At 44.7% G+C, this 13,373-nt stretch overlaps 1 protein-coding gene across 1 annotated transcript in view; it reads left to right on the top strand.

The window, feature by feature from the left end:
- Positions 1–13,373, top strand: part of LOC126424549 (uncharacterized) — a 129,067-nt gene that overhangs the window by 21,070 nt on the left and 94,624 nt on the right. The window contains exon 2 of the mRNA XM_050087296.1: positions 3,772–3,911. Within this exon, the coding sequence (XP_049943253.1) occupies positions 3,772–3,911 (140 nt within the window). The remainder of the gene's footprint in view (positions 1–3,771; positions 3,912–13,373) is intronic.

The following is a 13,373-nucleotide window of genomic DNA, read 5'->3' as shown; positions in this document are numbered from 1 at the left end:
ATGTCGGTAAAATTACGTACTAGCTCTAATTCCTCGGGTTTTCTCGCTGTGGTCATTTCGCAAGATGCTTTTGGGAGGACGCAACATGGTCTCCTAGACTTCCTGGTACGCACTCTCTCGGAATTTCGACCGCAGTAACACAGCATATCCGTGTGCACAACGCCCCTCTTTCAGCGTTTGCCAGTGGAGTTCGCTAGGCGCCCCGCGCCGACCAGAAGATACCGTGGCGAAACGCGCCGCTCTCCGTTGGATCTTCTCCAACTCTTCTACCATTCCTACCGCGTAAGAGTCGCACATTGACAAGCAGCGTACAAAAAAGCGTGAACGAGTTACATTTCCTTAAGATTCACGCTGTGAATCTCAGTCTGCCATCTGCTTTTCGTACTATTTGTTTTACGCGATCATTTCACTTAAGGTGGCTCTCTTACTCCTAGGTATCTTACAGTTGACACTGTTTCCAACAACTTGTCATCAGTGTTGTCGTACAGTAATGGATTTCTTTCCCTGTGTATACGCAGTACGGTACACTTATATACGTTCAAGGTCGCTGCCAGAGCCTGCACCATTCATGAATGTTCTGTAGGCCATTCCGGAAAGTGATATTGTGTTTTGGCGCTGCTGCTTTATTATAGATAACCGGATCGTGTGCGAACAGTCTTAAAGAGCTTCTGATGTTTCTTACTAGATCATTTATGAACAATGTAAACAGTAACGGTCCTATTACACTTTCTTGGGCAATTCTGGAATTTACCTTTACATCTTTCGATTTTATTCCGTTGAGGGCGACACACTGAGTTCTGTCTGCGAGGAAGTATTGAATCCAGTCATAAATCTGGAAATCTGGTCAGATACTCGGTGAACTCATTTCCCGCTAAAGGGCAGTGTGGGACGGCGTCAACCTGAACGCTGGTGTGTACAGCCGTGTGGCTCTCACACAGGAACACGGCGAACCGAATTTCGCAAGACAGCGTTGACTTTTATAGAGGAGATATCTGTTCTTCGAAAACGACGTAATACTTGAGCCTGGAACACATTCCATAATTCTACAAGAGATCTAAATTTATTCACGTCTCTGGTCGCAAATTTTTTGTCATCACACTATCGGTTTCGGTCTGTAATGACCATCTTCAGGTCTATTTTATAAAAACACGTCCTAATATACATCGTCAAATGCTAAACACAAAAGCAGCGGCAGCATCGTGAAATGTGTATAAATAATGGTATATACAAGAGCCATCTCGTCAGCAGTACTACTGTTTCAAAGCAAACTGCCCAAAGCTATATAAATAACAGTATATACAAGAGTAATCAAAAGCACTTCTGTTCAAAGCAATCTGGGCAGTTCGCTTTGAACAATAGTGCTGCTGACGACATGGCTCTTGTATATACCATTATATGTACACATTTGATGATGCGCTGATTTTGTGTTTAGCATTTGACTATGCTGCTATGGCTCCAGTGTATTAGGAAATGTTTCCATAAAACAAATCTGAAGATGGTCATTATACAACGAAACCGACAGTCTGGTGACAAAAAATTTATGACCGTAGACGTGAATGCATGGAAATTTATTCTAATTTCGGGTCGCTGTTCAATTCGCGACTACGTCGCAGCTTGTGCTACAAGAGATCTGTGTCAGCTATATAGGCCTAAAATTACGTGGATCGGTCCTACGACCCTTCTCGTCTAGCGGAATGCCCTGCGATTTCTTACAGTCACCGGGTGCCCTTCAGTGCTCCAGCGTCCCGTGATACGCTGCTGCTACAAGGGAAGGAAGTTCTTTCACATAATCTCTGTATAACTCGTAGGTGTCGTGACGGGCCGGCCGCGGTGGCTAGCGGTTCTAGGCGCTCAGTCCGGAACCGTGCGACTTCTACGGTCGCAGGTTCGAATCCTGCCTAGGGCATGGATGTGTGTGATGTCCTTAGGTTAGTTAGGTTTAAGTAGATCTAAGTTCTAGGGGACTGATGACCACAGATGTTAAGTCCCATAGTGCTCAGAGCCATTTGAACTATTTGTCGTGACGGACAGATGGTTTCGACCACCTATCGATTGTAGCTGTTCTTCCGTTCCACGATCACTTATCACAATATTTGCCACTTCCTCGTTGATGTAGTGATTGAAAGAAGGAACTGTTTTACCGTTTTCCGTGGTAGAACAGTTCTGGAAGACCGAATTCAGTATTTCGGCCTTGTATGTGCAATCTTCAGCACGGTGACTACGTGACTAGGTGACTGACTGGACTGTTCAGTCCGCTTACGGTTTTTACACTACTGGCCATTAAAATTGCTACACCAAGAAGAAATGCAGATGATAAACGGGTATTCACTGGACAAACATAATACTAGAACTGACATGTGGTTAGATTTTCACACAATCTGGGTGCATAGATCCTGAGAAATCAGTACCCAGAACAACCACCTCTGACCGTAATAACGGCCTTGATACGCCTGGGCATTGAGCCAAACAGAGCTTGGATGACGTGAACAGGTACAGCTGCCCATGCAGCTTCAACACCATACCATGGTTCATCAAGAGTAGTGACTGGCGTATTGTGACGAGCCAGTTTTTCGGCCACAATTGACCAGACGTTTTCAATTGGTGAGAGAACCGGAGAATGTGCTGGCCAGGGCAGCAGTCCAACTTTTTCTGTATCCAGAAAGGCCCGTATAGGACCTGCAACATGCAGTCGTGCATTATTCTGCTGAAATGTAGGGTATCGCAGGGATCGAATGAAGGGTAGAGCACAGGTCGTAACACATCTGGAAGTAACGTCCACTGTTCAAAGTGCTGTCAATGCCAACAAGAGGTGACCGAGACGTGTACCCAATGGCACCCCTACCATCACGCCGGGTGATACGCCAGAATAGCGTTGACGAATACACGCCTGCAATGTGCGTTCACCGCGATGTCGCCAAACACGGATGCGACCATCATGATGCTGTAAACAGAACCTGGATTCATCCGAAAAAATGACGTTTAGCCATTCGTGCACCCAGGTTCGTCGTTGAGTACACCATCACAGGCGCTCCTGTCAGTGATGCAACGTCAAGGGTAATCGCAGCCACGGTCTCCGAGCTGATAGTCCATGCTGCTGCAAACGTTGTCGAACTGTTCGTGCAGATAGTTGTTGTCTTGCAAACGTCCCCATCCGCTGACTCAGGGATCGAAACGTGGCTGCACGATCCGTTACAGCCATGTGGATAAGATGCCAGTCATCTCTACTGCTCGTGATACGAGGCCGTTGGGATCCAGCACGGCGTTCCGTATTACTCTCCTGAACCCACCGATTCCATATTCTGCTAACAGTCATTGGATCTCGACCAACGCGAGCAGCAATGTCGCGATTTGATAAACCACAATCGCGATAGGCTACAACTCGACTTTTATCAAAGTCGGAAGCGTGATGGTACGCATTTCTCCTCCTTACACGAGGTATCACAATAACATTTCACCAGGCAGCGCCGGTCAACTGCTGTTTGTGTATGAGAAACTGGTTGTATACTTTCCTCATGTGAGCACGTTGTAGGTGTCGCCACCGGCGCGAACCTTGTGTGAATGCTCTGAGTAGCTAATCATTTGCGCATCACAGCATCTTCTTCCCGTCGGTTAAATTTCGCGTCTGTAGCACGTCATCTTCGTGGTGTAGCAATTTTAATGGCCAGTAGTGTATTTAAGACCAAACTTGTTAGGACTCTCGGCCAAATTTTACCGCCGAACTCATGAAGCGCCGTCACGGTCACGTGACCCCGGCGTCTGCCTTGTGAGTAGGTGGCGCGTCAGCCGAGTGGTGAGGCGGCGACGGTGGCTGTGGGGACCGAGAGGTGGAGGGGCGGAGCACGTGGGGGGCGGCACCAGCGCCAGCTCAAGCACCAGCAGTGCACGGGCGGACGCGGCGAGGGACGTGTCTGGTGAGTGGAGTCTCTGCGTGACCTTCCTCTTGTCACTGTTACCGTATCTTGACAGTGGTGGTTGTCACGACGATGCAAAGGACCAAGTTTTATTCCTCTCTCTTTGTCTTTGAAGAAAGATCGCAACACCGAGAAATAATTAACGCAGATTAATGAAAAATATGCGTCCATTTTGTCGTACCAGTGCTGGATGTTAGTTTCATCCGTGTCTCTTGCACTTGATCGATCGATAAGGGAACGGTTAACGCTGGTTTTGGTTAACGCTGCAGTTTCGTTCGATGGTGTCTCACGTGTGGTCGACTGGAGACAGATCTGGTGATGGTGTAGGCTGAGGCAGCATGTCAACGCTGTACAGCATTCTTTTTTTTTTCGGTCATTCGGTCTACTGACTGGTTTGATGCGGCCGCCACGAATTCCTTTCCTGTGCTAACCTCTTCATCTCAGAGTAGCACTTGCAACCTACGTCCTCAATTATTTGCTTGACATATTCCAATCTCTGTCTTCCTCTACAGTTTTTGCCCTCTACAGCTCCCTCTACTACCATGGAAGTCATTCCCTCATGTCTTAGCAGATGTCCTGTCCCCTCTCTTTATCAGTGTTTTCCACATATTCCTTTCCTCTCCGATTCTGCATATACCTCCTCATTCCTTACCTTATCAGTCCACCCAATTTTCAACATCCGTCTATAGCACCACATCTCAAATGCTTCGATTCTCTTCTGTTCCTGTTTTCCCACAGTCCATGTTTCACTACCATACAATGCTGTACTCCAGATGTACATCCTCAGAAATTTCTTCCTCAAATTAAGGCCGGTATTTGATATTAGTAGACTTCTCTTGGCCAGAAATGCCTTTTTTTGCCATAGCGAGTCTGCTTTTGATGTCCTCCTTGCTCCGTCCGTCATTGGTTATTTTACTGCCTAGGTAGCAGAATTCCTTAATTTCATTGACTTCGTTACCATCAATCCTGATGTTAAGTTTCTCGCTGTTCTCATTTCTACTACTTCTCATTACCTTCGTCTTTCTCCGATTTACTCTCAAGCCATACTGTGTACTCATTAGACTGTTCATTCTGTTCAGCAGATCATTTAATTCTTCTTCACTTTCACTCAGGATAGCAATGTCATCAGCGAATCGTATCATTGATATCCTTTCACCTTGTATTTTAATTCCACTCCTGAACCTTTCTTTTATTTCCATCATTGCTTCCTCGATGTACAGGTTGAACAGTAGGGGCGAAAGGCTACAGTCTTGTCTTACACCCTTCTTAATACGAGCACACGAGCACTTCGTTCTTGATCGTCCACTCTTATTATTCCCTCTTGGTTGTTGTACATATTGTATATGGCCCGTCTCTCCCTATAGCTTACCCCTACTTTTTTCAGAATCTCGAACAGCTTGCACCATTTTATATTGTCGAACGCTTTTTCCAGGTTGACAAATCCTATGAAAGTGTCTTGATTTTTCTTTAGCCTTGCTTCCATTATTAGCCGTAACGTCAGAATTGCCTTTCTCGTCCCTTTACTTTTCCTAAAGCCAAACTGATCGTCACCTAACGCATTCTCAATTTTCTTTTCCATTCTTCTGTATATTATTCTTATAAGCAGCTTCGATGCATGAGCTGTTAAGCTGATTGTGCGATAATTCTCGCACGTGTCAGCTCTTGCCGTCTTCGGAATTGTGTGGATGATGCTTTTCCGAAAGTCAAGTGGTATATCACCAGACTCATATATTCTACACACCAACATGAATAGTCGTTGTGTTGCCAGTTCCCCCGATTTTAGAAATTCTGATGGAATGTTATCTATCCCTTCTGCCTTATTTGACCGTAAGTCCTCCAAAGCTCTTTTAAATTCCGATTGTAATACTGGATCCCCTATCTCTTCTAAATCGACTCCTGTTTCTTCTTCTATCACATCAGACAAATCTTCACCCTCATAGAGGCTTTCAATGTATTCTTTCCACCTATCTGCTCTCTCCTCTGCATTTAACAGTGGAATTCCCGTTGCACTCTTAATGTTACCACCGTTGCTTTTTTTAATGTCACTAAAGGTTGTTTTGACTTTCCTGTATGCTGAGTCTGTCCTTCCGACAATCATATCTTTTTCGATGTCTTCACATTTTTCCTGCACCCATTTCGTCTTAGCTTCCCTGCACTTCCTATTTATTTCATTCCTCAGCGACTTGTATTTCTGTATTCCTGATTTTCCCGGAACATGTTTGTACTTCCTCCTTTCATCAATCAACTGAAGTATTTCTTCTGTTACCCATGGTTTCTTCGCAGCTACCTTCTTTGTTCCTATGTTTTCCTTCCCAACTTCTGTGATGGCCCTTTTTAGAGATGTCCATTCCTCTTCAAGTGTACTGCCTACTGCGCTATTCCTTATTGCTGTAACTATAGCGTTAGAGAACTTCAAACGTATCTCGTCATTCCTTAGTACTTCCGTACACCACTTCTTTACGTATTGATTCTTCCTGACTAATGTCTTCGGCTTACTCTTCATCACTACTATATTGAGATCTGAGTCTATATCTGCTCCTGGGTACGTCTTACAATCCAGTATCAGATTTCAGAATCTCTGTCTGACCATGATGTAATCTAATTGAAATCTTCCCGTATCTCCCGGCCTTTTCCAAGTATACCTCTCCCTCTTGTGATTCTTGAACAGGGTATCCGCTATTACTAGCTGAAACTTGTTACAGAACTCAATTAGTCTTTCTCCTCTTTCATTCCTTGTCCCAAGCCCATATTCTCCTGTAACCTTTTCTTCTACTCCTTCCCCTACAACTGCATTCCAGTCGCCCATGACTATTAGATTTTCGTCCCCCTTTACATACTGCATTACCCTTTCAATATCCTCATACATTTTCTCTATCTGTTCATCTTCAGCTTGCGACGTCGGCATGTATACCTGAACTATCGTTGTCGGTGTTGGTCTGCTGTCGATTCTGATTAGAACAACCCGGTCACTGAACTGTTCACAGTAACACACCCTCTGCCCTACCTTCCTATTCATAACGAGTCCTACACCTGTTATACCATTTTCTGCTGCTGTTGATATTACCCGATACTCATCTGACCAGAAATCCTTGTCTTCCTTCCACTTCACTTCACTGACCCCTACTATATCTAAACTGAGCCTTTGCATTTCCCTCTTCAGATTTTCTAGTTTCGCAACCACGTTCAAGCTTCTGACATTCCACGCTCCGACTCGTAGAACGTTATCCTTTCGTTGATTATTCAATCTTTTTCTCATGTTAACCTCTCCCTTGGCAGTTCCCTCCCGGAGATCCGAATGGGGGACTATTCCGGAATCTTTTGCCAATGGAGAGATCATCATGACACTTCTTCAAATACAGGTCACATGTCCTGTGGATACACGTTACTTGTCTTTAATGCAGTGGTTTCCATTGCCTTCTGCATTCTCATGTCGTTGATCATTGCTGATTCTTCCGCCTTTAGGGGCAATTTCCCACCCCTAGGACAACAGAGTGCCCTGAACCTCTATCCGCTCCTCCGCCCTCTTTGACAAGGCCGTTGGCAGAATGAGGCTGACTTCTTATGCCGGAAGTCTTCGGCCGCCAATGCTGATTATTTATCAAAATTTTGTCAGTGGCAGGGATCGAACCCGGGACCGAAGACGTTTTGATTATGAATCAAAGACGCTACCCCTAGACCACGGGGACATACAGTGCTCTGTGGGCGAGCGTTAGCCCGTTCGACAACGCTCTGCAGAAAGCTGTTCGTGAATGCAGGCACAACTCGTCGAATCGACAGACTGACGTACGAATTTACAGTCAGTGTGAGTGGGATAACCCCGATAGTGCTCCTGTGATCATACGAAATCGCTTCCCAGACCATAGCCCCAGGTTGGTTGATTGATTTGGGGGAAGGGACCGTACATAACAGTCGTCGGTCCCGTCGGATTATGGAAGGATGAGAAGGAAATCGACCGTGCCCTTTCAGAGAAACTATCCCGGCATTTTCCTGAAGCGATTTAGGGAAATCACGGAAAACCTGAATCAGGATGACCGGACGCGGGTTTGAACCGTCGTCCTCCCGAATGCGAGTCCAGTGTGCTGAGCACTGCGACACCTCGCTCGGTGAAACTCCAGGTGTAGGTCCAGGGTGTGTAGCATGCAGACAGGTTGGTTGCAGGCCCTCAGCTGGCCTCGCAACCAACACACGGCCATCACTCACACCGAGGCACAACCAGTTTTCATTAGAGAACACAACAGACCTCCACCCTGCACTCCAACGAGCTGTCGCTTGACACCACTGCAGTCGCAAAAGGTGGTGGTTCGGGGTCAGTGGAATGCACACTGGTTCGGAGCTGCCCTTGAAGTGAAATAAAACATTTCCTTGTGTCACTCTGGTGCACAGATTGCTGTTGCAGACGCAGCACGCCTCGACGAGGGCCATACGCCGAACACGACCCTCTTCCGTCTCTGCACTGCCATGTGGCCGTCAGGAGCCCAGTTTTCGTCTTACCGTGTTGTTGTTGTTGTGGTCTTCAGTCCTGAGACTGGTTTGATGCAGCTCTCCGTGCTACTCTATCCTGTGCAAGCTTCTTCATCTCCCAGTACCTACTGCTGCCTACATCCTTCTGAATCTGCTTAGTGTATTCATCTCTTGGTCTCCCTCTACGATTTTTACCCTCCACGCTGCCCTCAAGTACTAAATTTCTGATCCCTTGATGCCACAGAACATGTCCTACATACCGATCCCTTCGTATAGTCAAGTTGTGCCATAAACTCCTCTTCTCCCCAATTCTATTCAATACCTCCTCAATAGTTATGTGATCTACCCATCTAATCTTCAACATTCTTCTGTAGCATCACATTTCGAAAGCTTCTATTCTCTTCTTGTCTAAACTATTTATCGTCCATGTTTCACTTCCATACATGGCTACACTCCATACAAATACTTTCAGAAACGACTTCCTAACACTTAAATCAATGCTCGATGTTAACAAATTTCTCTTCTTCAGAAACGCTTTCCTTGCCAATGCCAGTCTACATTTTATATCCTCTCTACTTCGACCATCATCAATTATTTTGCTCCCCAAATAGCAAAACTCCTTTACTACTTTAAGCGTCTCATTTCCTAATCTAATTCCCTCAGCATCACCCGATTTAATTCGACTACATTCCATTATCCTCGTTTTGCTTTTCTTGATATTCATCTTATACCCTCCTTTCAAGACACTGTCCATTCCGTTCAACTGCTCTTCCAAGTCCTTTGCTGTCTCTGACAGAATTACAATGTCATCGGCGAACGTCAAAGTTTTTATTTCTTCTCCATGGATTTTAATTCCTACTCCGAATTTTTTTGTTTTTTGTTTCCTTTGCTGCTTGCTCGATATACAGATTGAATAGCATCGGGGAGAGGCTAAAACCCTGTCTCACTCCCTTCCCAACCACTGCTTCCCTTTCATGTCCCTCGACTCTTGTAACTGCCATCTGGTTTCTGTACAAATTGTAATTAGCCTTTCGCTCCCTGTATTTTACCCCTGCCACCTTCAGAATTTTAAAGAGCGTATTCCAGTCAACATTGTCAAAAGCTTTCTCTAAGTCTACTAATGCTAGAAACGTAGGTTTGCCTTTCCGTAATCTTTCTTCTAAGATAAGTCGTAGGGTCAGTATTGCCTTACGTGTTCCAACATTTCTACGGAATCCAAACTGATCTTGCCCCTTACCGTACACTCCCATTATCATCTCTGCCAGCGAATGATGTGCAGTGGCTACATTCCCGCCACGTCTTTCTACAATATCACAGAACGAAGGTCCGGCTTCTCGTAGTCCAATTACAAGACCTCGTCAAAGTCAGTGAGGCGTTGATGATGTTATCTTTCTCACCTTACAGGCATTCTTGTCTAATATCATTTCACCACGTCCAGTCTGTAAGGTAACAAAAGCTCATGACAGTTAAGGCGTGTATTTAAAGCAGACGTTATTTGCATCCTCATAGCGACGCTCCTAGCGCCACTGCTACGTGAATGGCACGAAATATGAACAGACGTCATCTACCAGATGTACAGGGTGGCGCACGAAATGTGTTACCAATTGTTTCTTTCCGAATTTACGACGTACATTAGCAGAGCTTGGAAAAACAAATGAGTTACGAAATGACGTTTAATTCACGATACTGCCACTAGGAGACTAGTAATCAGCAATGGCTGACAATGGAAGAGTGATGACACAGCAACGATCGGCAATTGTGTTACTTTTTCATCAAACTGAAAGCCTTGTTGTGACTCAGTAGAGTTTTCGACAATAGTTTAACACGACGGGTCCCGCGCGAGAAGACCATCCACAGGTTGTACGATAAATTTGTACAGGAAGGAACAGTATTGGAATCGCAGCGACCTCGGCTTAAGCCTGTTTGTTCACCGGAGAATATTGAAGCGGTACGAGTTGCTGTATAGAGAAGTCCCGGGAAATAGTGTAAAAAGGCAGCAGTGCAACTGGGAATATCCAGACGCTCCAATCAACGCATTCTTAAAAGTGACCTCCATATGTTCCCATACAAGATGACTTGTGCACAGAAGCTCACTGAAGAACACAAGCAGCAGAGACTACTGTTTGCTCAGTGGGTGGAGGATAGGGAAGAAACTCTCAACAAAGTTTGGTTTTCAGACGAGGCGCATATTCATTTAGACGGTGTGGTTAACAAACAAAATGTACGCTTTTGGGCCACTGAAGACCCACAAATGCTTCATGAACGATAACATTACTCTCCGAGGATTACAGCGTGGGCAGCAATTTCCAGTTACGGACTTATTGGACCCTTTTTCTTTGAAGAAACTGTGAACAGCGAGCGTTATTTGAACACGCTTCGCAATAGCTTCATTCCACAGCTTCTTGCTACTGCATTGCCCTTCGACACGCAGGGCCACATATTGCAAACACTGTGTTGGAGTTTTTACACGAGCATTTCGACACGCGAATCATTTCATCAGGTTTCCAGGTCGCTTCAATGACGGACAAAATTGCCCCCCCCCCCACCCCCCCAATAGTCCAGACCTCAATCCATGTGACTTTTTTCTTTGGGGGTACCTAAAGGAAAAAATTTTCCCGAAACGTCCACGTGATTTAATGGAGCTCAGAAGACTTATTCTTCAAGCTTGCAGTGAAATTACGGTAATTAGGGTAATCACTAACTTCAGTGTTCGTTTGAAGGAAGGTAGGAAACGAAATGGTGGACATATTGAGCATGTGCTGAGTTAGAACAAATCTCCATAGACGGCTCTTCATTGTAATATATGTTCCTTTCAGATTGTATTGACAATAAAGTTTATATTCAAAAATAAAATGGTAACACATTTCGTGCGCCACCCTGTAGAAACACGCCTACCTAGTTTCTTTTTTATTGTGAGTCTCCTTCTTGGTGCTGCGATTTTTTCCCCCGTCAGTGTATTGTCCGTGACCGGTGGAGCAGCAGCTCCTCCGAGGCATCCCTGTATCGTCCTGGGGGTGGTCTGGTGTGCCCTGTGCCAGCCTACTGCGTCTGACAGCTTAATTAAAGTAATATGACTGCTCCTACATACTTACTATTGTTACATCTTGTGCGTTTTTGAAACAGGTTCCTGAACGAATGTGTCTCTTACCGTAACAGTAGAAAGAGTCGAGTTGTCGGGACCGCTTCGCAAAGAAGCCACATATATGAGCTGTATTTGCCAATTGGCAGAACACCTCGTACAAAGCGTTCATCATTGTTTTTGCTAAATAAGTAAAAATGTGGAAGAAAGTTTGACATTGATAGTATTACAGTGTACATGGTGACTCTCAAGATTGCGCACAAAGTTGATACAGGTCTTAAAAGACAAGCTTGGGGGTAGGAATTTAAGGTATTTGAAGCAATCCTGTCACAGGGATAGCTTTCGATAGTCAGGAGCCACACAGACAATCGACATACGTGCTCCTCAAGTTCAGAAAAGATAATGCACTGCTTACTGAACAATTTTGACGTTCCAGGAAGTTTTCATAATGGCGACTTGGTGGAGCGCCTGCACACTTTTCTTTGCGTGTTTGAAATCACGTAATGTGAATCAGTGCCCAGTACATATCGTTGTGGGGCCTCATACGTTAGTTTCAAGCCATACTGATGTTAGTTTCGTGCCTGTAACATCCAGTGATTTCTGTTTTGAAGTTGAGGCTCCATCTGTGGAGAAGAGGGTGCATTAATGCCAGAACTCATTAGTTTGCCAAGTGGAATAATGTGATCCACACAATCAAAGACTCTGGAAAGGTCACATAACATACGAATAGTGTAATTTATCTTGCTTGGCTCTGCAGCCGCTTAATTTGTGCTGTACTGATTTCTCTGTAGAGAAATGTTCACGAATACCAAACTGTGAGGCATTTAAGAAGTTTTGGTCATTTAAATGAGTTAGTATTCTGTCACAGCTACTTTCTCATAGGAGGAGTTAAATAAGTCTGCAATTAAAGATATTTTCCTTACTTGCAGTTTTATAAAGCGCTGTTCCTACGCACATTTATATCTGTAATCATGTCGTATGATATCTCTATGTATTAGTCGTTGCTAAATCTATATCATAATGTTTGTATACTGCCCTAGTGCTTACATTGTACGATGCCAAGCTACTGTCTGTATGTTAGCTGTTGACGGGAACTGTTTTCCTTAACACTACATTTGAGGGATCTTTGACTAGTGTAAACACTTGTGTGTGTCTGTAGTTGCAAAAGTCATTCAAATAGTGGTCCACAAGTTACCGTTGTATAGATAAAGTAACGGAAATCGCTCAACAGAGGGAAGGCCACTGCATTGACGGGATACCAATACGTATCTAAGTAGAGTATGCGAATGAATCCATCCCTCTTCTAGCAGCACTCTGCCGTAGGTCTTTGGAGCAGCGAAGTGGTTCTGACGATTGGAAGAAAAGGATAGGTGACTCCCATTTTCAGGAAGTGTCGTCAAGAAGACACACAAAACTATATGCCTATATCTGTGACGTCGGCCAGTTGTAGAATTTGGAACGTGTTTTATGCTCGCGTACGAGAGTAGTTTTAAAAGTTCTCGCAACAGAATAGAAAGAAAGTACTTAGATCACTGGAACTTCTTCTGTTTTTTAATGTAGTCTGCTTGTAGATAAATGCACTTGGTCCAACGATGTTCGAGTGCTTTGATCCCATCTGGAAAATGTGTTTCCTCCAGGCCTCCAACATAGTTGTCAACTCCGGCTATCAGTTCTTCGTCTGAAGTGAGTCTTCGACCACCAAGAAAAATTTCAGTTTTAGGAAGAGATGAAAGTCTGACGGAACCATATAAGGTGAATAAGGTAGGTGTGGCAACAATTCATACCCTAGTTCGTGTAATTTTGCCATTGCGACGGCACATGTGTGCAGGCGCTCTTTGTCTTGATGGAAGATGACTTTCTTCCTGGCTAAACGTGGCTTTTTTTCCCGTATCTTTTGTTGCAATTTGTGCTGGAGTTAGCAT

Source organism: Schistocerca serialis, chromosome 10, assembly GCF_023864345.2.
Source record: "Schistocerca serialis cubense isolate TAMUIC-IGC-003099 chromosome 10, iqSchSeri2.2, whole genome shotgun sequence".
NCBI lineage: Eukaryota > Metazoa > Arthropoda > Insecta > Orthoptera > Acrididae > Schistocerca > Schistocerca serialis.
This window is presented reverse-complemented; position numbering and strand designations above follow the sequence as displayed.